Raw genomic sequence first — 27649 nt, 5'->3', positions numbered from 1 at the left:
CCATAATTTCTTGTGCCCAAGAAAGCAACCACAACAGAGAGCAATAAATACTTCTTTTGAACTTGTAGTTTATGTGTAATGCTAGCATGATTATCAGCATACAAATTCTGGGTATTTTAGTTGTCAATCGTGCTGTCTAAATTAAAATATCCTCTTATTTCAGTGTCCTTCCTTGACAGTGTACTATAAAGCTGGAGAACGCCTCGAATTAAAATGTTGGTTGGAAAGGAGCCAATTCATTTCAACAAAAGAAGATCTGAGACTCATAAAATCTTTGACGCGACTTCACACAGACGCAAATATGTGTACGTGAAGATGCTGAAGTGCTCCCAGTATCTGGTGAAGCTCCCTCCTCCTAGTTTGGATTATTGTCACTCCTTTGCCCTCTTTCCTTGTGCTGAAAGTGTACACTATCTAGTCAGGGGAAAAGACTGTACTTAGGATACATAAATAGTCTCCACTACTTGAAGGAAGAAGGTGTTGCCTAGGATTTCTGTGTCTTTTTTCGTTCTTATTTTCAAATGTTTAAGATATGCAATGTGCTCATTAAGGAGAATTTGGAAAATGCAAGAGGAAGATATGAAAAACAAATAAGTTGCATATAACTATACTACCCAATGGTAACCAGTGCTAATATTTTAATTCATTTTCTGCTAATCTTTCTTCATACATGTTTCTTTATACACGGGCATGGCTTTCTTTCTTAAACAGCTGCTTCTTTTATGGAGCAGAACCCACTCTTTTTAGACATTCTGGAGTAAAATATATGCTATATCAGTTTTCAGTTTTCCTCGGAAAAAAAGTAATTTCTGTTTATTAAAAAAGGCACTAAATGATTATAGGGCAGAGGAGTCAAGAGAAATATCTGGAAAAGAATAAGCTTTGTGTATTTCTTTTTTTTTTTTTTAAGATTTTATTTTTCCTTTTTTTCTCCCAAAGCCCCCCGGTACATAGTTGTGTATTTTTAGTTGTAAGTCCTTCTGGTTGTGGCATGTGGGGCGCCACCTCAGCATGGCTTGATGAGCGGTGCCATGTCCGTGCCCAGGATTCGAACCAAGAAGCACTGGGCCTCCTGCAGCTGAGCGCCCGAACTTAACCACTCGCCCCAGGGCGGGCCCCGGTATATTTCTTAAGCTCTATTTCAAAAGCAATTTGTACTCTGTTCTGCATAAAAACACCAAAATTTTAATGAAAGTAATTTTTATAATAAAAGTAACTAGCTTACTTTCGTATGGATTAAGAATACACTAAATTAACTAAGAAAGCATGACTTTTGGGAGTTTATAAAATTAATAAACATATGTTGACACTATCTAAATAAGCGGGCTTGCATTCCACGTCTTTATAGATCCAGGCCTAACTCGCTTGCCTCCCTGCGTCGAGGTCACGCCTTGCAGCCCGCCGAAAGGCTCCGCCCAACACAGTCTGCTGTTCTGCGCCCTGTCACTTGGCGAGTCCAGAGATTGCTGCCTCTGGTGACCAGACTCTAAAAGGCCGCTCGCCCGGGTCTCGGGAATCCCGGGGATCTCCCGGAAAATGACGGCGTCTTGCCCGCGGCGCTGGGCACCTCTCTGTCGCCCCGAGAGCCACTTCTCTTCTTGGTGCTCCTTTCGGATCCTTTTAGGGGCCCTAGTGCTCCTGCTACCCATGTCCTCCGGTAGGAGCCTGGAGAGGGCGTGCGCTCCAGCGCGAACGGGAGCGGGTCGGGGGCAGGCCGACCGGAGCCGAGGGCGGGGGAACTTCGCTCGGTGGGTCGGGCAGGTGGCGCGGGGCTGAGTCGACCCGGGTCGTGCGGAGTGGGTAGTGCGTGGCCAGCCTTCCCCCCGGGTGGCGCTGTGCAGGGATCCCGGCGGTGAGGACCACGAAGCGCAGGAGGTGAAGGCTTGGTGGTCGGCACCGAGCGGTGCGGCGGGGTGGGTGAGCCGGTGTTGACCGGGCCAGGCTGTGTCCCTAGCGAAAGCTTGCAGGCTGTTACCGGCACTGAGCCAAGTCGGGACGGGAGCGCGGACTCGGTGCTTGCGGTGAGGGCTTGCTCTTGAGTGCCCAGGTGCGTGGGGGAGTTGCTGGGACTCGTGCTGTGCCGGTGGGGAGGGTTTGCCCTGCTTCCCTGGGCCGGATGGTGCCGTGTTGAGAGGGGTATTTGTGCCCCGCGTGGCTGGGCTGGGGAAGCCGCGGGCGGTGTTGTCGGGTGTGTGTTCCACGGAAGTGGCCAGCCCAGCGGTGCGTGTGGAGCGAGGAGGCCCGCTGCTCGCTTCGTCAGGGGGCGGCTGGGAAGCCCGTGGTGTGCCTGTACTGCTGGGGTGAGAGCAGGCTCTGGGTGCCTGCGGTTCAGAGAGTTTGGGAGGGGCGCGCCAGGCTTTTGTACCTGACGTTCAGAGGCTCCTTCTTGCCCAAGATCATATTGGTATCGGTTTGCAGGCTGTTGCTTTTTTTCTGCCATATGGTTATCTTCGCGATCCCATCCAGTACAGACAGTATCCAGTTCTGTTACCGAATGGCTTTTTGGCATTGTTTCCTTCTGTTCATTGGGTCGGATCATGTTTGAGGGGACATCCGAAGTAACCTAAAACACATTGGTAGCCAAACTTAGTGAGAAACGGTTATCCTAAGAAATGAACGATAAATAATGTGAATCTGGCTTTCCTCTACAGCTCAAAAACTATGGCTGAAGTCACATCGATTAAGTTTCTTCGGTGTTTCATTGAACCGAAAAAAGTATTTTAAAAATATATGTGCTGAAAAAGACATGCTTATTGTCTAAAAATTACACAATCAAAGGACAGCCGTTTTTAATAGTTTGGTGTATTTCCTCTGTCTTCATATGCACGTGTGTTCCTTTGCCCAAGTTATTTTCAGGATTCTGTTAAATATACAATTTGTATGCTGCATTCTTTCCTTAGCAACGTTCATTCCACAAAGATTTGCCTTCCCTGTGCCAGGTCCTGTGCTGGTCCTGAGGGTACCCTGCTCAGCAATAACAAACCATTCCTGTTTTCATGATCTTTATTGTCTGTCTGCACACACACCCAAATATAAGCAGAGACTGTTTTTTCTCACTGTTGGATCCCCAGTGTCAAGCACACAGTAGATAATCAAGAAATATTTGCTAAAATTTATTGGGAGTGGCAGACAGTAATGAAAACATAATACTAATGAACACATTATAACCCAAGAGAAGCGCTCTGGAGGAAAGGAGCCTGAGACTCTGACAGCATTTAGCAAATGAGTGGAGGCGGGGAAGATTTTCCTGCTCATCAAACAGGCCAGCTCTGCCACTTTGGAGCTTCTGCACTTGCTATTCCCTCAGCCTTGCAGCATCGTCCTCCTGCCTCTTGCGTGCTTGTCTTCTTCTTATTCTTCAGACTCAGCTGAGATGTTACCCTACCCCCACCCGCCAGGGACCTCCTTTGCCCACCCTGTCTCAGGTAGACACACACACTCTCCAGCTTAAATCCCCCCTGATGTGTAGTCGCCCTTCCCAAACTCTCTTTTCTGTTTGCTCCCCACTAGAATGCAGAGGTCTTGTCTGTCTTGTCACACTTGTGGTTCCAAATGCCCGTTTTCTTTGCCTCAGTATGAAGGAGTTATACACTCCTGTGTAACTAGTAAGTATGAGAAAGTTAAACATAGTATTCGGCTGGGGCCAGAGCCCAGGAGAAAATGCCTCCTGCCTCCAGGGGAACGGTCTTCAAAGCAGCATGGGTAGGATGGCCTTTCTGCGGTGCCTGAAAGGCTGAGGCAGGGCCCGCTGAGGGCCCAGGAGGCTCTGGCTTCCCATTTTATGTAGAGTCTGCGGGGCTCACAATGTTGCTTGTTACTGATCTTTAAGAAGTTCATTTTGTGGTGGGAGGGCAGGAGAAGAACACTGGTGGTAAGGGAGAAAGAAAAGGAACTTTTTGAAAAAAGAATAAGTTTTAAATTAGGCTTAAAGCTGGAAGTTGACGGGAACTATGAATACTATTTGGAAGAGAGGAAAACAGATAAATACAAGGAATACAATGCAACATGGAAGTTAACAAAACTACAAATGAAGAAAAGGTGGAAAGGTGAAATCAGGAAAGGTATGAAACAGAGAGAAAGTAGAAATGAGAACTCACTGTGCCGGGCAGGGAAAATGTGGATAAAATAGACGTTTCACTTCTGAATCAGCTCCTGAGGAGAAGGTTTTGTGGGCAGACACTTGTGCCTGGGAGGCTTGTCATCTCAGAGGTGGTTGCCAAATGGTATGAGGTCGCAGAAGGGAACATTTGTCAAAATTTGGGACCAGTCTCGTTCCTCCAGAAGTCGTCTGGTTTTTTGGACAAAATCCACTATCTCCTGTTATGGATGGTCTCTTCTGCCTATTTTAAGTCTTTTCTTTCTATCCGGTAAAGAAGCCAAGATCAATAAGGGCTTACACAGTAGTTTCTTAGTTTACTTACTCTGCATATTACAACGCAAAGAGAGCAGCCCTTGTCTGGTCAGTTGCTAGGTTACCAGGATCCTGGGAGATAGGCAACAAAAGAAACTACACGGCCAAACCTTTCTCCAGTGCATAAAGCTTTAAGATGATGATTTTCAATATTAGATTCATTACAGTATGTTCTTCTCCATTGTTCTCTGTTTGACAGCAGTGGTGCTTTGAGCACCAAATGTTTTTAAATAGCTGCTATGAAGGACATACTGTGCTAGATGTTATGGCCACATGGATGAATGGAGTCAGCCTGTTAACTATTCAACCCCAAAACATGTGACAGTGACCTGAGAGATCCATGCAGAGGAGCGTCCAGGAGAGGGACTGCTCACTGCGTCTTTGGGGAAGCAGAAAGTGCTTTCTAGAGCAGATGTTGAGGGGATTAAGTCTAAGAGGACAAGCGTTGAGCAGGAGTTGCTGCTGAGCAGGAAGGAAGGGTGTTCTGAGCAGAGGGAGCAGTGTGAGCAATGGCTCAGAGATAGGACATGGCTCAGCGACTCAGGGACTGCCAAGCTACCCAGTGAGGCAGCAGTAGGGCAAAGGAGGCGAGAGCAAGGAAGGACTAGATCACAGAGTGAATAATTGTGAAACCAACAGGATAGTCGGGAATGAACAATCACCATCATAAAATTCAGACATCATGTTATTACCTGTCCTTTTAGGGCAACTTGAGCCCTTCTCTTTGACTTAGCACAATGCAGACCATTTCTTGAGGACTAACTTGTAGACAGAGTGTGTTGGTGTAAGCACGTGAGGGTTCCAGATGAGAGACAGTGATGGGAAGCAGTGGTCATAGTGGAACCAGGCTCCCTGGCTAGACTCCTGGGTCTGCTGCCTACTGAGAAAGTTTCTTGGGAAAGTTAATTCACCTTCCTGTGTCTCAGTTTGCTCATCTTAAAGATGGTTCCCAGCTCATAGGATGACTATGAAGACTAAGCTAGTTGGCTAAAAACTTTTTGCCATTTGTGGAGAAGAGTTTTAAGATTTGTATTTGCCGTTTAAGTAATCTAGCATTTGGGCAAGGGAATCTTTATAGCAGTTTGTGTTTTTAAAAGACCTTTTTTCCCTTTGGATTTTTGTTTGTTTTTATTTTAGCTCAAAGGAGGAGGCCAGAAAAAAAATTCTTTCAGGATCTGAATATCAGCTGTTTTCCTAGTTCACTCAAACTGGTGGCCTCCCATATTTTGTGCCTTTTTGATCTGTCTGCTAATCTCAGGAGGTGACTTGATTATAGAAGCTTTTGAGAATCCTCCCTGGGTTTAAGGAGTTCTTTACGTGTGGCCCATAGTTTGGTCTTTGACCAAGGAGTGAAAGGGCTCTGAGGAGGATCGCTGGCAACCTGAGGCAGTTTTATTTTAAAGGGCAAGCGTGTAATAGTCTCTCCAGAGTGGAAAAGCAGTTCAGAAACAGAACTAGTGACACAGGCACCCTCAGGTAGCGAAGGATGGAGGGGAGCCTCAGGAGTCACATCAGTCCTAGTGTGCTTTGTCTCAGGTAACTCTTGTGTCCCTCATTTTTCATTTCCTCAATTTCCACATAGTTCCTCTTTTTTTTTTCCTTCTAATGAGAAACTTCTCCCTAAAGTTTACATTTCAAAGAATGGCTCTTAGGTCTTAGAAAAAACCGTGTAGTAGAAAATTAATATTACAAAAGCAGAGAAAATATCCAAATTTTCTGCAGACTTTTTTATTTCTCCGTTATCAGAAATCTAGTGTAATTACTATTTAAATTTTCCTTCATTTTAGAATAATTCTGTTCCAGTGTGCTGATTTCTTTAATATCTCTAAGCATTTTGAGATGAATAGGGGAGGTTTAGGGGATGGCCTCTCTAAATTTGGTAGGGTCTTCTGAAAATAAGGTAAAAGGGCTTTATAATTAAAGATCTACTGCTGTCCAGGGGCCATGAATTCTTTGGATGAGGGTCTATGATGTATCTCTGGTTACATGAAGTTCATATATAACAATGCATATGTGTATAAGCTGATTTTAGGTTGAAATTTCCTTACGTTTGAACACATTCTAAAAGTTCCCATGGTTTAGGTCTTTTGTTGTTTTTCTTTTTTGCTGAGGAAGATTCGCCCTGAGCTCACATCCATGTCAAGCTTGCTCTGTTATTTTAGTATGTAGGCCATCAGCACAGCATGGCCACTGACAGAGCAGTGGTCCTCAAGAAGGTGATAGTCTCCTAGGGAGTATAAAAATAAAGAATTACAATATGAAGAGAGCTATGGAAGGAGCTAGTGGGGGCAGCAAGTGAGGGTTCCACATGAGAGACCGTGATGGGAAGCAGTGGTGGTAGTGGAACCAGGATGCCTGGCTAGACTCCTGGGTCTGCTGCCTACTGAGAATGTGTTCTTGGGTGAGATACTTCACATTACCATGCCTCAGTGTGTTCATCTTAAAGAGGGGAAGTAGTACCCAACTCAGACGATGATTATGAAGATTAAGTGAGTTTAAAAGTACTTAAAATAATGGTCAACACAAGGAAGGTCGTATATCTACAATTATTGCTGTCATGACTATCATTGTTGTAAGAACCAAGTACTGGAATCCTTCATTATGATATTTTAGGGAAAAACATTAATCCACAGTATTTGGACTTCACCTTTGATAATGTTAAAATACTATTTCTAATAATGACAGTAATGAAGAATGAGTTCCTAATGAAAAAATAAACGAAGCATAATTATTTTGACATGAAAGGAATAAAAAATTCTGATAAAGGGATTTGTCTATACCTGAACCACTGACATAAAATTGAAGACAGGCATAAAAACAGCAAAGAAAAATGATGATTTGCAGACAACTCTGAAACAGGTTGGCTGAACAGTGAAGATTTGAATTTGGATGTAAGAGTGTGTAGAAGTGACTGATACCAGTGCTCATTCAGCTCTCGTGCTGGGTCCTAGTAGAGCAGTGATGAATGAGACGTGGTCCTCATGACGACAGTCTCATAGGGCATATGAACAATAAAGAATTACAATATGAAAAGAGCTATGGAAGGAGTTAGTTGGGGCAGCAGGAGGACACTTAACCCGGTTTTTTGATTGAGAGATGCCAAGAGCTTCAAGGAAGAAGCGGCATCTAAGATGAAACTGGAGGATGAGTGGGTGGGAGGAATGGCAGGGTCTCTGGTCAGAGCTGAAGTAAAGTGATGCATGGAGCCTACAGTGCTCATGTAATTTAACAATGTAATGGGCACCGCGTGGAATTGAACACGGCTTGAGAATAGTGTGCAAGAGTGAGCAGCATCTTGATAGAGACAGATTTTAAAAGTCTGTTAGCAATGTGAAGGGGCTTAGACACATCTTGAGGGCAACGGGTGCCATTGACAGGCATCTGATGTGGAAGAGCATTGGTCACTCTCTCATATCAATATTGTTCTAGTTGCACTGTGAGGAATTGCTGAAGTAGAAGAGACGTTATTCTAGGCAGAAAAAAATCCTCCCCAAAAAACTACCAAGAAGTAACAAATTTATCAAAAATCATAGCAATATAGCAGCTTTACTGGAGGGATCTATTGGATGAAAAGCTCAAACAGCTACCTCAGGGAACTTCTGGGGGAACCGCATGATCCATTAATCAGCCAAGGAAGATTAAATTATCTAATGTCCAAGGAGGCGAATTTTTTTCATGTAATGCCATCAAAGTAAATCATTTTGATATTTAAGTGGCATCTATTCACGTACAAAATGCTCAGATCACTGATATGAAAACTGTGGAACAATGTCTTATATTTTGAAGGACTTCCGTCCGTATTTATTTTGATGTATGAAATCTGCCACGCTAATTTAATCATCGCCTTTTACCGCAGCATTTCTTAAGCCCCCCTGGGTAGAGAGTGTAGCAGAAAAAGAAGGCATGTGATCCCTGAGCTCTAGGAGCTCGCCCTCTTAGAGGAGATTGAGCCTGCAGTGCCAAGTGCTCATGAGTTTGTGTTTCAGACTATGGAGGATAATCTCAGCAGAGTGGTATATATTACGGAGACTTCTTCGAGGACAGGTGAGTTTTGGACTGAATTTAGACAAAAGTGGGGAAGGATGCATACCTATAAATATATTTTAAAGCCAAAAGCATTGATGTTGTCTCTTCAATTTACTGTTGATTGAAAATTCACCTCATTCCCCAACAAACAAAAGCTAAAAGGATGTTATTAAAAATGACCAAGACACATCGTCCACCACTACCACCAACTGGGTGAAAGCATGGACAGTCATTTAACATCTCGCCAAGAACTTTTGCATTTCTTCTGTACTGCTTACCTGCTGCCAGGCCACAGGCCCTGTCTGACGAACGAGGTAACATGCTTTATTTTCATGTTCTTACTCTCTTTTTTCTAGACGCCTGTGGTGATCCACCAAGATACCAATCCATGAAGCTGAAGGGTGTCGCTCAACCCCGTCATAGGCCTGGGGCCATAATAGAATACGAGTGTCGTCTAGGCTACAGGCTCAAGAGACCTCCTCTTCCCACCTCTGCCCGCTGTCAGGCTGATAACACATGGACACCTCTCCAGGAGGCTTGTAGAAGTAAGTCAACAAAACATTTTTGGGTTTTTCTTAATTACTCTGGAGATATTCACACATTTTATGGCACATGTTCCACTACTGCTGGTTTTCTCATGTGAATGTAGGTTTTAGATAGCAGGGTATTTTTTAGGGCTTTGAAAATCTCCAGGGCACTTTTGCTCGGCAGCTGGTTGCCTAGGTAGATGTGAATCTTAAGTTTGGCCTTATCATAGTTAAAGAAAGTAAACAATATTCCCACAAATTCCAAAGAACAATGTAGAGTTTTGATTTTGATTCAAATCTGTTTTGAAAGTTGTATAAAACAACGAATTTGAAAATTGTCTTTCAGGAAAATCATGTCCACATCCAGTAGAGCCGGTAGATGGCGCAGTACAGTATGTAAATGGGACTTTGGAGCTTGGTTCACAGGTTCACTATGTTTGTAATAAGGGGTAAGTTACTCCTTAGAGGAAATAAGGTGAAACTTATGACGTTCATTTTTGTCGTGCTTCTCTTCTTAAGAGTTCCCATGAACTTGATTCCATTTTGCTTTCTGTGTGACAAGTTGCACTTGTAGCCAGACAACTCTTGGGCTTTAATGGAGGCTGCAAAGATGTGTAATATATAGGAAGAAATTTAAATTGAAGGGAAGCAAAACTGAATGTCGCTGTTATACTAAGAAGCCTATCCCAACAGAGTGCACCCTATTTAAAACGGCCAGCTCTCAGAGTTGAAGTAGTCTTCTGGAAATGGGAGGTAGAATTGCCATCCAAAGAGACTCTTACACTGACTGAGGTAACGCTGGAAGGGGCCAGCAGACCAACATTGACCCGGTCAGCCTGGACCATAATGTTGATCAAGCTGTCTTAGTTGGAAAACCTTATCTTTGAGACTGCTGCGAAGGAATGAAGCATCTCAAACAGAGGTCCTGAGCACTTAATAATAGCCTTTGTTCGATGGGGCTCTTTTAACAGTATGTATTGGGAATACTGGGCATCTCTGAAAAATGTGCATTTACAGGGTAAATGTAATACACTGTAGAAATGCAACTGATTTTTTAATACCAACTTTGTATCACGCTACTTTGCTGAACTGGTTATTCTAATTTTTTGTGTTAGTGGGTGCAGGTAATCTTTAGAGTTTTCTACATCTGAGAACCTATCATCTGCAAACAATGATAATTTTACTGCTTCCTTTCCCATTTGGTTGCCTTTTATTTATTTATTTTGTCTTTCCGGATAGCTCTGTCTAGAACTTGCAGTACTATGTTGACTAGAAATGGTCAAAGCAGGCATCCTTGCCTTGTTCCTCATCTTAGAGGAAAAGATTTCAGCTTTTCACCATTGAATAGGATGTTTGTTGTGGGTTTTTCATGGATGGCATTTATTATCTTGAAGTAGGTTCCTTCTGTTCCTCATCTGTTGAGTATTTTTATCGTGAAAGGATATTGAATCTTGTCAAATGCTTTTTTTGCAGCAATTGAGATAATCATATGGGGTTTTTTTCCCCCTCTATTCTGTTGATGTGGCGTTAATTGAATGATTTTCCTACGGTGAGGATGTTTCCATTCCAGGAATAACTCCCAGCGCTCATGGTGTATAATCCTTTTAATATGCTGCAAAACTGTTTGCTAGTATTTCGTTGAGGATTTTTACTTTAACGTTCATCAGGGATATTGGTCCGTAGCTTTCTTTTCTTGTAGTGTCTTTGTCGAGCTTTGGTATCAAGGTAATACTGGTCTGATAGAATGAGTTTTGAAGAATTTCCTCCTTGGAATTTTTGGAACAATTTGGTAAGGATTGGTATTAGTTTTTCTTAAGTGTATGGGAGAATTCAGCAGTGTAACTGTGAAGTCCAGGGCTTTTCTTTATTGGGAGATTTTTGATTACTGATTCAATCCCCTTGGTAGTTACAGGTCTGTTCAGCTTATCTATTTCTTTGTGATTTAGTCTTGGTAGGTTTTGTGTTTCTAAGAAATTGTCCATATATCTAGGTTATCCAATTTGTTGGCATAAACTTTTCCATAGTACTCTCATAATATTTTTTATTTCTGTAGAATCGATAGTAATGTCCCCACTGAAATTCTGATGTCCGTCCTTTTTCTCTATTTTCTTAGTCCATCTACCTACAAGCTTGTCAGTTTGGTTGAACTTTTCGAAGAACCAACTTTTGGTTTCCTTGATTTTCTCTAATATTTTTTATTCTCTGTTTTGTTTATCTCAGCTCTACTCTTTATTATGTGCTTGTTTTTCTAGCTTTGGGTTTGGTTCTTCTTTTTCTAGTTCCCTAAGTTGGAAAGTTAAGTTGCTGATTTCCGATCTCTCCATTTTTTTAATGTCACCGTTTATAGCTATACATTTCCGCCTTGGCACTGCTTTTGCTGCCTCCCGTAAGTTCTTCTATGTTAGGTTTTCATTTTCGTTTATCTCAAAGTATTTTGTACTTTTCCTTGTGACTTCTTCTTGGATCCAGTGGTCGTTTAAAAGTGTGTTGTTTAATTTTCAAGATTTTGTCACTTTTACAGTTTTCTTTTTGATATTAATTCCTGACTTCATTCGACTGTGGTTAGAGAAGCTGCTTTGTACAACATCTATCTTTTTAAATCTATTGGTTAACGATATTAATTTGTAGACTACATAATTACGTTATCATGTATTATTTATCATGTGATTAATTGTACTATTAATAATATTACTTTCTTTTATTAATTTGTGGCCTAACATATGGTCTATCTCGGAAAATCTCCCATGTACACTTGAGAAGACTGTATACTTTCTTGTTGGGTCAACTGCTCTCTATATGTGCGTGACATCTAGTTGGTTTATCATGTTGTTCAAGTCCTCCGTTTCCTTACATGGCTTCTGTCTCCTTGTTCTATTCCTTGTTGTGAATGGGGTATTGAAATCACCAAGTACTCTTGTAGAAATGCCTCTATTAAATAGTAATGTGTATTTATCCCTTCGATTCTGTCAGTTTTTGCTTCATATATTTTGACAGGCTGTCCTTAGGTGCATAAATGTTTATAATTGTTATATCTTCTTGCAGTTTTGAGCCCTTCTTAATATATAAGGTCACTTTTTGTCTCTTGTAGCCTTTTTTGATTTAGAGTCCATTTTGTCTGATTTCAGTATAGCCACCTCTGCTTTCTCTGGTTACTCTCTTCACGGAATAGCTGTTTCCATCCTTTCCTTTACAACTTGCTTTTGTCTTTGGAGCCCAAGTGAGTCTCTTGTAGACTGCATATAGCTGAGTCATGTGTTTTTAGCCGTTCTGCCAAGCTCTGTCTTTTGATTGGAGAGTTCAGTCCATTTACATTCAATGTCATGGCTGACAAAGAGGGACTGACTTCTGTCATTGTGCTATTTCTTTTTATGTGCCTCATGGCTTTTTTTGTCCCTCATTTCCTGTCACACTGCTTTCTTTTGTGTTTAGTTGATTTTTCTAGTGAAATGTTTAAATTCTTTTCTCGTCTCCTTTTGTGTGTATTCTGTGTCTGTCGTCTTGGTGGTTACCATGAGGATTGCATTTCACATCCTGTAGTTATAAGCCTCCAATTTGAGTTTATACCAACTTAACTTCAATAAATTCTAAGAACTGCTCCTCTACAGATCCGTCCCCACCCCTTTTGGATTTTGATGTGATACTAGCGTCTACACCTAAAAATTTTAACACTGGCTTCTACACTAGTAATCTCTTTATTTTCTTTACAAATATTAGTCTCTTAAATCAGATAGAGTACAAAAACTGCAGTTATACATCATGCTCACAATAATACTAGCTTTCATAATTACCCATATATTTACCATCGGTGACATCTTTATTTATCCAAATGGCTTAGAGCTACTGTTGAGTCCGTTCGTTTCACCGTGCAGGACTCCCTTGAGCATGTATTGCAGGTGAGGGCTAGTGCTCATGAACTCCCTCAGCTTTTGCATATCTGGGAATACCTACATTTCTCCTTTACTTTGGAAGGACACTTTTGCTGGATAAAGGACTTTGGGTGACGCTTTCTTTCTTTTAGCTCTTTAGGTATATTGGTCAACTGTCTTATGGGTTCTGAGTTTCTGAGGAGAAGCCTTCAGATGATGTTATTGAAAATCCCTTGGATGTGATGATTCACTTTTTGGTTGCAGCTTTCAAGATTGTCTCTTTGTCTTTGAATTCGAAAAGTTTGCTTGTTCTAGGGCCTAGTTTGGGTCTCTTTGAGTTCATCTTACTTGGAGTTTGCTGAGCTTTTTGGATATTTGTCTCCGTGTCTTTCAGCAAAGTTTCGGAGTCGTCAGCCGTTATTTCTTCAACTGTTCTCTCTGCCCCTTTCTTTCTATTTTCTCCTCCTCAGAATCCCACGGTGTTTATTTTGGTCTGCTTGTTGTTGTCCATGTCCCTTGTGCTCTCTGCTTTTCTTCAGTCCTTTCTGTTCCTCAAACGCAGTATTTCCATTAGCCTATTTGCAAGTTCAACATTTCTTTCTTCTGCTTCCCCAAATCTGGCTTTAATTCCTGTAGTGAACTTTTGATTGCAGTAACTGTACTTTTCAACTCCAGAATTTACTTTTGGCTTCCCTTAGTTTTTCTGTCTCCTAAAGGATATTTCCATTTTGTTCACACATTGTTTTCTTGACTCTCTCCATTTCTTCTGTTGGTTCTTTGAGCATCTTTAAGACAGTTTTTCTTTTTTCTCTCAGGTTTTACTGAGACCCCAAGGCCTTGGGTCTCAATCAGGAGGCCATCCTGCATGCAAAGCAGGAGCCTTTGGAAAGGCCTTATTTGACCTTCATTCTGGGGCACAGGTGGTTCTTGTGGCCGTGTGTTGTGACAGTGGACAGCACAGGGGTGCAGGCGAGCATAATACTTGCTGATCATCCTGTGGCTGTTGTATTTCTGGGTGAGCTGGCAGAGGGAAGGCTTGATGATGCCACCCCACAGGCGAAGCACCAGGTACACTGTGGACTCTGAATATTGTGGTCTTCGAGACCATGCCTGTCCTTTGGCTGTTTGCCTATGAAAATCAGACACTGTTGGTGACTTAGGATGCCCTTCTCGTCTTGGATTTTGTTTTTTTCATTCTCAATGGTGTCACCGGGCTCGACCTCAAGAGGAATGGTCTTGCCTGTGAGCTCTTCATAAAGATGTGCCTCTCTGCATCTGCTGCTCACACACTCATTGAAGAAAGAGAATGTGTGGTAATGGAAAGCACCATTTTGACACCAAGAGCACAAGAACAAGACAGTTACTTTAAAGTCTTTCTTTAGTAAATCCACCATGAGGCCTTTTCAGGGACAGTTTCTGCTGATTTATTTTTTCTTGTGAATGAGCCATACTTCCTGTTCCCTTGTATGCCTTGTGATTTTTTTGTTGAACTGGACATTTGAATCTAATAATGTGGTCACTCTGGGAATCAGATTATCCCCTTTTCCTGAAGCTTGATGATTTACGTTATTGCTTTTTGAGTTATTTTTTTATTGTTGTCCGGTGTCTCTGTGCTGAGGATCAACCTGATGTGTAATGCTCTTCTCAGGTCTTTTTTGATCCTTTCCCTGGGTGTGCATAGTCACTTTCTAATTTTCCCCGCATATGCAGTTGTTTCTGAATGTTCTCGTTTTTAATGCTTGGCTTCTGAAGGGGGAAAAAGTGAAAAATGAAGGGTATAGCAAAGGGCACTGGATCTTTAAATCCCTTGTAAGTCACTTCAGCTAGCATGGAAGGAGCTTCCAAAAGTGTGGGTAGATGTGAGAGCATTCGCTTCCCACCACCTTGTCTGCTTCTCTGTGATCAGAAGCAGTAAGCAGTGATAAGACCACAGATCCCCGATAACTGCAGGACAGAGTTCTTTTTGCCCAACCTGGATCCTGCAGGCTGGTTGTAAGCTGCTATCAGAACACATGCACAGTTACCAGCTGGGGTAGGGACTGGGTAGCTGCCACAGTGCTGGGAGCTGAAATTGACCTAAAGTAAGCCTAATTCACTCTCTAAGTCTTCCTCTGGAAATGGCAAGCCATCAAATACTCCAGTGTTGCCAAATAGTTACATCAGGCAGATTCTACCAGTACAATTGTTGTCTAGGTGGGAGAGAGATTACTGGTGCTTCCTTCTCAGCCATCATCCCAGAATCTACTAATATATTCAAATATGGAAGCACTGCGGGAGCCATGGGGGAAATGTCAGCTAGAAGCATGTTCAGGCAGCTTCACTTCCTATTTTTGAACTTTATCAAGTAAAAAATCTTGGAACGTCCTTTGGGGCCGTCCCGATGGCCCAGCGGTAAGTACGCACGTTGCGCTTCAGCAGCCTGGCGTTTGCTGGTTCACATCCCGGTTGCAGACATGGCACCGCGTGGCAACCCATGCTGTGGTAGACGTCCCACATAACAAGTAGAGGAAGATGGGCATGGATGTTAGCTCAGGGCCACTCTTGCTCAGAAGAAAGAAGAAGATTGGCAGATGTTAGTTCAGGGCTAATCTTCCTATAAAAAAAAAATCTTGGAATATCGAGTTAATACTTATAGAGAGAGGCTCTGCTAGGCACTTTGAGGAATACCAAAAGTTTAAGACAGAGACTCTTCTCAAAGAAGTTGTAGCCTTCTGGAAAAACACAATATATCTAGAGAGGTGTCAAAGTCAAATAGTAAATGAGAAGTACCAAATAGACAGAATTGCTCATGATTACTACAATGAGAGTCCGGAAGGAGGAGAGGGAGCTGTGAATTTAAGTCACCAGAGAAGATTTCATCCAGGAGAATTCCTGACCTGTTCCTAGAAAGACATTCTGATCTAAAGCAGGTGAAGAGGAGCCAAAACCTACATGGCCCTCACTGTGTGCCAGATGCTAACTCATCTAAGCCTCAGAACAGCCCCATGAGGTAGGTGCTATATCCGCTCTTCATCGATGAGGAAGCTGAGCCAGAGAAACATTAGGGGACTCGCCCAAGCTCCAATACAAGTCCCTCATGGAGCTGGGACTGGCATCCAGGCAGCAAGCTCCAGGGCCTGTTCTCTCTCCTCAGTCACTGTCCTTCCTGAGCAGAATGGCATGAGTGAGGACGTAGAAATGTGCGTGTAATGTGATTGCCAGAGAGAGAAAAGAGGCCAGACCGACAGGTATGACATATTTATTTAGACATTTTTGCTCTTGGCCAATGCGTGTTCAAATGCAGAAACGCTTTAGTCAAATTGCAGATTTTATTAGCAGTTTGTTATATTAGAAACTTTTTCTCAAACTGCAGTAGTGCAGAAAAACAACCATATAAACATTTTCTTCATTATTATTTGCATCTTGTTGACTGGTAAAGAACACTGTAACTTTTTCTTTTTTCTTTTAGTTATAACTTAATTGGAACTAAAATTCTGTATTGTGAACTTGATGGAGAAAATGTGAATTGGAGTGACAATCCCCCACTATGTCAAGGTAACTTAACTGTGTTCTCTCTGTAGAATTTTGACCAGCAGTTCTCACACTTTTTGCCCTGAGAACCCCTTACTTTTTTAAATTAACAAAGACCCCAATGAGCTTAGCTTTATGTGACTTATATCCCGACATTCATTATATTGGAATTAAAACTGAGACTTTTTGAATAATTGTTTATTTTAAGAACAGCAAGGTCAATACATGGTAACATATTCACCATGTTTTTGTGAAAAATCAATTTTCCAAAAGAAATAGTGAGAATAGTGGCATTGTTTTACGTTATCGCAAATGTCTTCCATATATTTCTTAAAAAATGACATCTAGGGGCTGGCCCCGTGGCCGAGTGGTTAAGTTCGCGCGCTCTGCTGCAGGCGGCCCAGTGTTTCGTTGGTTCGAATCCTGGGCGCGGACGTGGCACTGCTCATCAGACCACGCTGAGGCAGCGTCCCACATGCCACAACTAGAAGGACCCACAACGAAGAATATACAACTATGTACCGGGGGGCTTTGGGGAGAAAAAGGAAAAAAATAAAATCTTTAAAAAAAAAAAATGACATCTAGATTCTGTCTGTTGTGTTATCACACACAATTTGTACCCTCTGGAAAAGTTCACCATACACTCATAAGGATGAAAGTGAAAAAAGACAATAGTATCTTGGTATTGTAAACTACCGATTTAGCAAATGTATCTGTTTATAAATTAGAAAGTCTGTATCAAGTAGCACTGAGTTTTATTTTTGATCACAAGTATATTTTCTCATTAAATTGTCAGCTTCTCTTATGATGAGAACAAAACGTAGCATGGCCTTACACATAAATGTACCACAGAATTGTCACAGCAAATGTTACTGGACAGGAAGAAGACTACTGATGACATTAAGTATAATCTTACAATATTTTGTGATACTACTTTTAATGAGAAGCATTAATATAGTTTATATAAGGAAAATGAAGTTATTAGGGTTTTTATACAAGATCAGAAAATCAAACCTATGAATTTGTCTTTAAACCTCTTTTTATTCTTTTTTTTTTTTTTTTTTTTTACTTATTTCTATTTCCTGTTTTTTTTCTAGGACATCTTGGTCCTCCCGATGAATCACAACCACCTAAAGACACGTAAACTTCAGGTATTATTTTGGTTACTAATAACCCTGCATTGTGAGACCCTAGACTTCTACCTGGAAATGTCATACTTCAATATTCTGCAGTTAGAAAAGTAACAATGTGTCACAAATCAGTGATAATTGGCATTTGTAGTTATGTTAATAGTGAGGAAACCATGACAAATGAAATCACTCATATGTGTAAACACATGCAAATCATACATTTCTTAAGAGGTGCCCCAAATTAGCATTCCTAGATAGGCCAGGTAATTTTCTCAAATGCTATGGTTATATGTTAGTTAAAATATATAAAACACAACTTGCTTTCCATGTGATAGTGTTATTTTGTGATGGCAACTTTCAGGGAAATTTTCTTTCTATCCATACCTTGTATACACAAGCCTTAAAATACTACAAGTTGGGTTAGTTTTTTTCTCTAACAGGCTAGTGTAGTACACTTTAATGTAGGCTCACATAGTTCACACAATTTGTTTTAAAGAAAATAATGAAATATAGTTGTGAGTTAAATGAAATACAAAGATGTCTTGATAAGTACGTGAAGAAAAATATTTATTACAGTTATTTACATTAGACGAGGTTAGTAAGGTTAATCTTTTTATAAAATGCACCATAGGCGTCTTACATTTGCCCTCTGAACACTGCGGTCAAACTGTCATTGTGCCAGTAACTCCAGTGCCATCTTAAGATGTGAAACACTTGACCATTTTTTCTGAAATGGAAAGCGCAGAGTTAAACAGGACATTTTATGCTTTGACTTATGGAAATTTAATAGAAGTAATGGCAGTTTAGAAGCAGTGGTACTACTGACAAACATTGCTATGAATTAAGGTTTTGTGGTATTATTTATTGCTCTCTGCATAGTTAGGACATGGTCACTTAAGTGCATGTTTGTTTCTATGCACAGTTTTTATCCTTGTGCCTGATGTTTCATTTACATTCTCAGAATTTCCTGGCTAATTTGCACTATGTCTTAACCTTTTTGTCAGGGTGGAGAATAGGAGGGGTCGATGATAAGATAAAGTATTATTTGTGAAGACTCTGCCAATAGCATCTGTGTGATCGATTCATGGAACTTTATATATGACTTATTCCACAGACTCACTTTTGGGGAAAAAAGTATAAATTAACTTCCTAACAATATCATAAGAAATTATAGAATGAGTACTGAACTAAACTGACTAGTTTTAAAACAATTTTCCTCTAATCTAGTGAATTCTGATTGTTCTGGTAACCTTTACTAAATAACCTGGTGTGGTGGCTACGGCACAAAACAACGAAAAGTGAGGGTCCTGTGACGAGTCTCACAAGTTGGACCTGAACCTGGAATGTGATTAGAAGGGTTCTGTGATCAAAATGACCGGGATGCTCCAGCAGTCACCCTAAAACTAGATGGATAGACTTTTTCTTTGCTGTAGTTTTTAGATGATGGGACCAGAATGAAAATGCTGCTGCTATCTGGAGGCCCAGATGTGCTCAATTATCTTTAAACTGTCTTTGTTTTTTCTCAGATGGACTAAACATTGCTCTGATGCTCCCAAACTTTGATAGTACTTGAATCAAAATATTACTGTAAAGAAGTGCACTATTTTCTTAATGACTTTTCAGTTTCCATAGTTTTTATTCCTTCCAATAAGTAAACCAGTCTAGAAACCTGAGCTTTTATGTGATATACTACCTCGTATAGATGACTATATATTCTTTTATATTCTATATGTCCACTTAGTAACAAACCCTAAATAATCACATATTTTTTCAATTTCCTTTGTTCAATTATTGGTGGTTTTTTCTACCATCCCTGTTCTAAACATAATATTCCTGATGGCTTTTGTTTGGACATATGCTCCAGTAGAGTAATGTCCCCTCATCCTTTCATCAAACTACATAGCTTTCTCTACCTTCTAGCAGCTGAGAATCAAAAGTGAGGAAATAATTGCATAATAATTATGCATAATGTTTTCATTTTAAGTACAGGGAGAAAAAAATGTCCTTTTACAGAAACCAAAATACATTTTACTTAGTTTTGTAAATGTATTCAATGTCAACTTGTAAATAACTCTGTAAAAGTATTTATATATTTCCCTTAACCAGAATATTATTAGCATATGAAAGAGAAACCAACAAAAAAATCCTCAGATTTTGAAAAATTATGACTCATACTGCCTTAAACGCTTTGACCCCATCCACCTTCTGTCTTTGAATGAAATGAATTGGAAGTGTTCTTCTACTTGTGCTAAAATATGTGTCTACATAGCTGGGAAGAGAGGGAGATGTGCATCCCACCACTTACAATGTGAGGTGCTACCCTAGGTTACAATCAAGAGTTTGGAGTGATGTCAGCAACATGGTGGAGTTAGCTATTCCCTTTATCTCTCTTCCTTTGAACTACAATTAAGTGGACATTCATTGACCAATGGAGGATACCCACACAGCACAACAGAGTGCCTGAGAGACCCACGCAGCTATATATCTGAAAGTGGATGGACTAGACCTCTGGGATGTAGTGGAGATAGGTGAGCACTCCTCAGCCCTTCCATGGCAGCCCTGTGTGCACACATGAATGCTTTCCCAGCTGGGAGCACACATAGTGCCACTGTCATCCTGCGAGTGGGAACTCACCTTGGCGTTACTGTAAGAAGAGGCAGAGGCAGCCCTGAGCACTCGCACCAACATTTTCCCAGCTGGCAGGAGAGCCCACCATGCCACTGAAATCTCAATGAATGGCCCAGGCTTGGACCCCATGAAGAAGTCCCACCCACCAAGCACAGCAGCTGGTGTGACCTTAAGAAGAAGCAGTGGCAGATCTACATGCATGTGCGAGTGCTTTCTTGGTGGGCAGGAGCACCCATAGTACTGCTGCAGCCCCAGAAGTGGGAACACACCTCAGTGCAAACGTAAGAAGTGGCCCCAGCCCTGAGCCTGTGCATGAATGCTTTCCCACCTAGTAGGACCACCCACCATATCCCACAACTTCCAGCAGACAGGGTGGGATCAGAAATTCAGCTCCTACCTCCCCTCAGTGGTAGCAGATGGAGCTGTGAACTGATACTATCACAAATGCACCAGCAAAGCATTAGTTCATCAAACACCATAAGAAACTGCAGCAACAATTAAGAGCAGAAAGAAAATGACAAGTCCCCAGAATCCAACCCTGAAGTCACAGGAATTCATAATCTAAATTGTAGTGAATTCAAAATAGCTGTCATAATGAAACTCAACAAGTTACAAGAAAACTCAGAAAGACAGTTCAATGAGCTCAGGAATAAAATTAAGGAGAAGAAGGAATACTTCACCAAGAGATTGAAACTATTAAAAAAAAAAAAGTTAAAACTATTAAAAAAAACTATTAAAAAACTATTAAATATAAATTCTGGATATGAGGAACACAAAGAGATAAAAAATAATCTAGAATCCTTAAAATATAGAGCTGACATTGTGAAGGAAAGAATTAGTGATTTAGAGGATAGAAATATAGAAATGCTTCAAGTGGAGGAGGAGAGAGAACTAAGATTTCAAATAAATAAAGCAATTCTTTGAGAAATATCTGACTTAATTAGGACAAGCAATATAAGGATTATAGGTATTCCAGAGGGAGAAGAAGGGGGAAAAGGAGCAGAGAGTTGTTCAAAGAAATAAAAGCTGAGAACTTCCTAAACCTGGGGAAGGAACTGGACTTACAAGTACATGAAGACAATAGAACTCCTAAATACATCAATGATAAAAGACCTTCAAGGCATATAATAGTAAAACTGGCAAAAGTTAATGACAAAAAAAAAATAATATTAAGGGCAGCAAGGCAGAAGAACATAACCTAAAAAGGATCCCCTATCAGGCTTTCAGCAGATTTCTCAGCAGAAATCTCACAGGCTAGGAGAGAATGGAAAGATATATTCAAAATACTGAAAGACAAAAACTTTCAGCCAAGAATACTCTATCCAGTGAAACTATCCTTCAGATACAAAAGAGGAGTAAAAGCTTTCCCACATAGACAAAAGTTGAGGGAGTCCATCACCACTAGACCTCCCCTATAAGAAATGATCAAGGATGCCCTCATTCCTGACACAAAAAGGCAAAGGTATACAAAGCTGTGAGCAAAGGGATAAATAGACAGACAAATCAGAAAACTGTGGCTCTCTTTCAGAACAGAGTAGCAAATACTTACTTATAACTTAAAGGATAAAGGGAAAGAAAGCATCAAAAGTAACTAAAAACACTTCAACGTAGTCACAAACTTACAACACAAAACAGAATAATTTGTGACAACAATAACTCAGAAGAGGAAGAGAAAAGGGCTGGAACCTGCTTAGGCTAATGGAGATAAAAGACTATCAGAAAACGGTCTATTTCATCTATGAGATCTTTTATACAAACCTCACAGTAACCAGTAAAGAAAAAAATCAGAGCAGAGCCACAATATGTAAAAAATGACAAAACCACCACAGAAAACCACCAAAATGAAATGGCAGTCAGAAATATAAAGGAAGAGAAACAATGGAAATATAGAACAACCGGAAAACAAGAGCTAAAATGGCAGTCTTAAGCCTTCATATATCAATAATTACTCTAAATGTAAATGGAATGAATTCTCCTTTCAAAAGACATAGAGTAGCTGGATGGATTAAAAAACAAAACCCAACAATATGCTCCCTCCAGGAAACACAGCTCTAAATACAAACATAGGCTCAGAGTGAAGGGATGGAATATGATACTCCAAGCAAATGGCAAACAAAAGAAGGCAGGTGTTGCCATACTTATATTAGACAAAGCAGACTTCAAGATGAAAAAGCCAATGACAGACAAAGAGGGACAGTATATAATGATAAAAGGGACTTTCCACCAAGAGGACATAACACTTGGGAATATATATGCACCTAATACAGGAGCACCAAAGTATGTAAAGCAATTGTTAACACACCTAAGGGAGAAAGTAACAGCAACACAATAATAGTAGGGCACCTTAACACCCCACTTACATCAATGGGTAGATCAGACAGAAAGTCAACAAGGAAATAGTGGATTTAAGTGAAACACTTGATCAGATGGACTTAATAGATGTTTAGAGAGCATTCCATCATAAAACAGCAGAATACACATTCTTCTCAAGTGCCCATGGAACATTCTCAAAGATAGACCATATACTGGGAAAGAGGCAATCCTCAATAAATTTAAGAAGATTGAAATCATATCAACCTCCTTTTTTCTGACCACGATGCTATGAAACTAGAAAACTACAAGAAAAAAGCTGGGAAAGCAACAAATATGTGGAGACTAAACAACATGCTACTGAACAACCATTGGATCAATGAAGAAATCAAAGGAGAAATTAAAAAGCACCTGGAGACAAATGAAAATAAGAAGACAACATACCACCTCTTATGGGATGCATTAAAAGCAGCTAAAAGAGGGAAATTTATAGCAATACAGGCCCACCTCAACAAACAAAAAAATCTCAAATAAGTAATCTTAAACTACACCTAACAGAACTAGAAAAAGAACAAACAAAGCTCAAAGTCAGCAGAAGGATGGAAATAATAAAGATCAGAGCATAAGTAAATGAAATAGAGGCTACAAAAACAGTAGATATGATCAAGGAAACTAAGAGTTGGTTCTTTGAGAAGATAAACAAAATTGACAGACCCTTAGTGAGATTCAAAGAAAAAAAGAGAGAAGCCTCAAATAAATAAAATTAGAAATGAAAGAGGAGAAATTATAATGGACACCACAGAAATACAGAGGATTATAAAAGAAATCTATGAAAAACTATATGTCAATAAATTGGAAAATTTAGAAGAAATGGATAAATTCTTAGACTCATACAACCTCCCAAAACTGAATCAAGAAGAAATAGAGAATCTGAGTAGACCAATCACAAGTAAAGAGATTAAAACAGGGATCAAAACCCTCCCAAAAAATAAAAGTCCAGGACCAGATGGCTTTTCTGGAGAATTCTACCAAACATTTGACAAAGATTTAATACCTATCTTTCTCAAACTATTCCAAAACATTGAAGAAGATGGAACACTTGTTAAACAATTCTATGAGGCCAGCATTACCCTGATACCAAAACCAGGCAAGGACAGCACAAAGAAGGAAAATTATAAGCCAATATTGCTGATGAACACAGAAGCAAAAATCCTCAACAAAATACTGGCAAACTGAATATAGTAATACATTAAAACCAGACACCATGATCAAGTGGGATTTATACTAGGGGTGTGGGGGTGGTTCAGCATCCACAAATCAAGCAATGTGATACACCACATTAACAAAATGAGGAATAAAAGCCACATGATCATCATTCATCTCAATAGATGCAGAGAAAACATTTGACAGGTCCAACATCCATTTATAATAAAAAAAAAACTCTGAATAAAATGGGTATAGAAAGAAAGTACCTCAACATAATAAAGGCCATATATGACAAACCCACAGCCAGGATCATACTTAACAGTGAAAAACTGAAAGCCATCCCTCTGAGAACAGGAACAAAACAAGGGTGCCCACTCTTGCCACTGCTATGCAATATAGTCCTGAAGGTTTTGGCCAGAGCAATTAGGCAAGAAAAAGAAATAAAAGGAATCCAAATTGGAAAGGAAGAAATGAAACTCTTGCTGATTGCAGATGACATGATTCTATACAGAGAAAACCCTAAAGAATCCACCAGAAAACTTTTAGAAATAATCAACTACAGCAAAGTTGCAGGGTACAAAATCAACTTACAAAAATCAGTTCCATTTCCATATAGTAATAACAAACTAGCTGAAAGAGACATCAAGAATACAATCCCATTTACAATCACAACAAAAAGAAAAAAATATCTAGGAATAAATTTAACCAAAGAGGTGAAAGACCTATACACTGAAAACAATAAGACATTATTGAAAGAAACTGAAGGAGATATAAAGAAATGGAAAGATATTCCAGGCTCATGAATTGGAAGAATAAACATCGTTAAAATGTCCATATTGCCTAATCAATCTACAGATTCAGTGCAAACCCAATCAGAATCCCAATGACATTCTTCATGGAAATAGAACAAAGAATCCTAAAATTTATATGGAACAATAAAAGACCTCAAGTAGCCAAAGCAATCCTGAGAAAAAAGAACAAAGCTGGAGCATCACTATCCCTGGCTTCAAAATATGCTACAATGCATCAATAATCAAAATAGCATGACAGTGGCACAAAAAAGGACACAGATCAATGGAACAGAATTGAAAGCCCAGAAATAAAACCACACAAATAGCCAAGAACATACCAAGAGAAAGGAAAGTTTCTTCAATAAACGGTGTTGCGAAAACTGGACAGTCACATGCAAAAGAATGAAAGTAGACGATTGTCTTGTACCATACATAAAAATTAACTCAAAATAGATTAAAGACTTGAATGTAAGACCTGAAACTGTAAAACTCCTAGAAGACAATATAGGCAATACACTCGTTGACATTGGTCTTAGCAGCATTTTTTCAAATACCATGTCTACTCAGGCAAAGGAAACAAAAGAAAAAATTAAGAAATAGGACTGCCTCAGACAAAAGCTTCTGCAAGGCAAAGGAACCCATGAAAAAAATGAAAAGATAGACCACCAACTGGGAGAAAATATTTGTAAATCATATATCCAACAAGGGATTAATTTCCAAAATATATAAAGAACTCACACAACTCAACAACAAAAAACCAAACAATTCGAACAAAAAATAGGCAGAGGATATGAACAGATGTTTTCCCCAAGAATATATACAGATGGCCAACAGGCACATGGAAAGATGTTCAACATCTCTAATTATTAGGGAAATGCAAATCAAAACTACAATGAGATATCACCTTATGTGTATCAGAATGGCTATAACTACCAAGACAAAAATTAACAAATGTTGGAGAGGTTGTGAAGAAAAGGAAACCCTCATCCACTGCTGGTGGGAATGCAAACTGGTGCAGCCACTATGGAAAACAGGATGGAGAGTTCTCAAAAGATTAAAAATAGAAATCCCATACAATCCAGCTATCCCACTACTGGATATTTATCCAAAGAACTTGAAATCAACAATCCAAAGATATATATGCACCCCTAGGTTCATTGCAGTATTATTCACAATAGCCAAGACATGGAAGCAACCCACGTGCCCTTCTACGGATGAATGGATAAAGAAGGTGTGGTATATATACACAATGAAATACTATTCAGCCATGAAAAAAGACAGAATCATCCCATTTGCAACAACATGGATGGGCCTTGAGGGTATGACGTTAAGTGAAATAAGCCACACAGAGATAAATACTGCATGATTTCACACATGTGTGGAAGATAAACAATCACATGGATAAAGAGAACAGATTAGTGGTTACCAGAGGGGAAGGGGGCTGGGGGGCGGTGAAAGGGGTAAGGGACACATAGGTATGCTGACAGATAAAAATTAGACTACTGGTGGTGAGCACGATGCAGTCTATACAGAAACTGATAAACAATAATGTACACCTGAAATTACACAATGTTATAAACCATTATGATCTCAATAAAATAATTGAAAATAAATCTTAAAAAATAAAAAAAGAATTACAGAACAGATTCTGCAAAGGCCAACAGGAAGGGCAACTTCTTGGTAAAAGCCAAGCGGTGTCTTTGATCGCAGGGGCAAAGGGAAAGACAGAACATACCAACTAGAGTGACAGTCTGGGCGCACCAGCCCTGTGTGTCTGCCTGGGCTCTTTGCATTTCCTTTGAGGCTAAAGCCAAACAGGAAAGTCGTTTTCACACTGTCGTGAGCTTCAAGGTGTCTGTAAAGATTTGAAGTTAATTAAATGAATGCTGACGTTAATATAAAATAACTGTAATTAGTAATTCAGTTTCAGATTTTTACCATTTTCAAATAGCTTTGTTTCATCAAATATTTCTCTAAGTTTATATTAATGCTTAATTATCTTTCTCATAGAAAGATAGTCCAATAGACTTCTGTTTTAAAGAAAAGGATTCCACTACTACAGAAAAAAAAATATATTGACTTTGAAAACTAGAAAAATATGGTCTTGGAGAAATACTGATAGGCCTAATTATTACGTCACTCACCACAGTATTCCTTAGAAATCGCCATATTGCAAGTATACTGCTGTGACAGTGGTGGTTCATAATGATGGCTCCCCCCAAAGAGAAACAAAGTACCCGAAAGTAACCTGGTTGGCTCTTACATTGGTAGGCATCCCTGAAGTGTCTGCTGTGGCAAGCATAACTGACTGGTCCAAATTTAGTTTTAGTCTCTTAGAGTCAATTTACTAAGGCAGGGACCAGAACCGCATTTTCCAGTGCAATAATCAATAGCCACGTGGGGCTACTGAGGACTTCAGAAGTAGCCGGTCCCGAGGAAGGTGTGGTGGAGGTGCAAAATACAGTCCAGATTTCAAAGACAGTATAAAAAAATGTAAAAATAAATGCCAAATCTTAATATTTTGACTGTATTGGGCTAAGTGAAGTATATTAAAATTATTTTTTCCTGTTTCTTTTACTTTTTTAAATGTGGCTTCTAGAAAACTTAAAATTACCTATGTGATTGGCATTATATTTCTCTGGACAGCGCTGGACCAGAATAACAGATTTTAGAAAGATATCTGTTGTTACAGTAAAAGAGTGATGGAAACTTCAGTTATTTAGGAGAATCTCTTACTGGAGCACAGGATTTCCTTGACAGTCAATGAGGCGTCATTGAACCTGAACACTGTGGGAATGGTTACATTTTTAAAAGTTCCATCTTAGAGCCAGATTTAAAATTGTGATATTAGGAAAACAGTCTTTCCCATTGGCCCTAAATTAAAATGAGGAAATATTTAATAGTACTTTATACATTACGGCTCTATTGCTTATTTTGGAGAGAATAAAAAATACAGGGATAGAAGAAATGTTTCCACAGTGAGACTAGTTGACCATTTTTAAATTAAAAGAATCATTTTTCATAGTTCAGGGGCTCTTAATGCTATAAATACAGGAGTTTTTTAATTATCCATTTTCTAAATGGGCTTCTGGAATTGAATTTCTGTACTAAATTCTAGTTATCTCTAATGCTATCTTTTTACCTTGCCTTATAGGGAAACAGAGGAGAGTGCCGCATACAGCACTTACCAGAATAAGTCAACCACACCAGTAAAGCAGACACATTAAACAGTCTTGACAAACCA

The 27649-nt window shown here is 39.8% G+C and overlaps 1 protein-coding gene and 1 pseudogene across 1 annotated transcript; one reads left to right on the top strand and one right to left on the bottom strand.

The window, feature by feature from the left end:
• Positions 1-1344: 1344 nt before the first annotated feature.
• On the top strand, positions 1345-27649 carry LOC103556837 (membrane cofactor protein-like). Its single transcript, XM_008529135.2, has 6 exons — positions 1345-1657; positions 8794-8982; positions 9311-9413; positions 16279-16364; positions 17438-17491; positions 27560-27649. Exons 1-5 carry the CDS (start codon positions 1537-1539, stop codon positions 17482-17484), a joined length of 546 nt encoding a protein of 181 aa, XP_008527357.2. The 5' UTR covers positions 1345-1536; the 3' UTR covers positions 17485-17491; positions 27560-27649.
• LOC103556841 (ubiquitin-ribosomal protein eL40 fusion protein-like) lies at positions 13724-14224 on the bottom strand (annotated as a pseudogene).

The sequence above is a fragment of the Equus przewalskii genome, chromosome 23, assembly GCF_037783145.1.
Source record: "Equus przewalskii isolate Varuska chromosome 23, EquPr2, whole genome shotgun sequence".
Classification (NCBI taxonomy): domain Eukaryota; kingdom Metazoa; phylum Chordata; class Mammalia; order Perissodactyla; family Equidae; genus Equus; species Equus przewalskii.
Note: the sequence above shows the minus strand (reverse complement) of the source record. Positions and strands in the feature narration are given on the sequence as shown.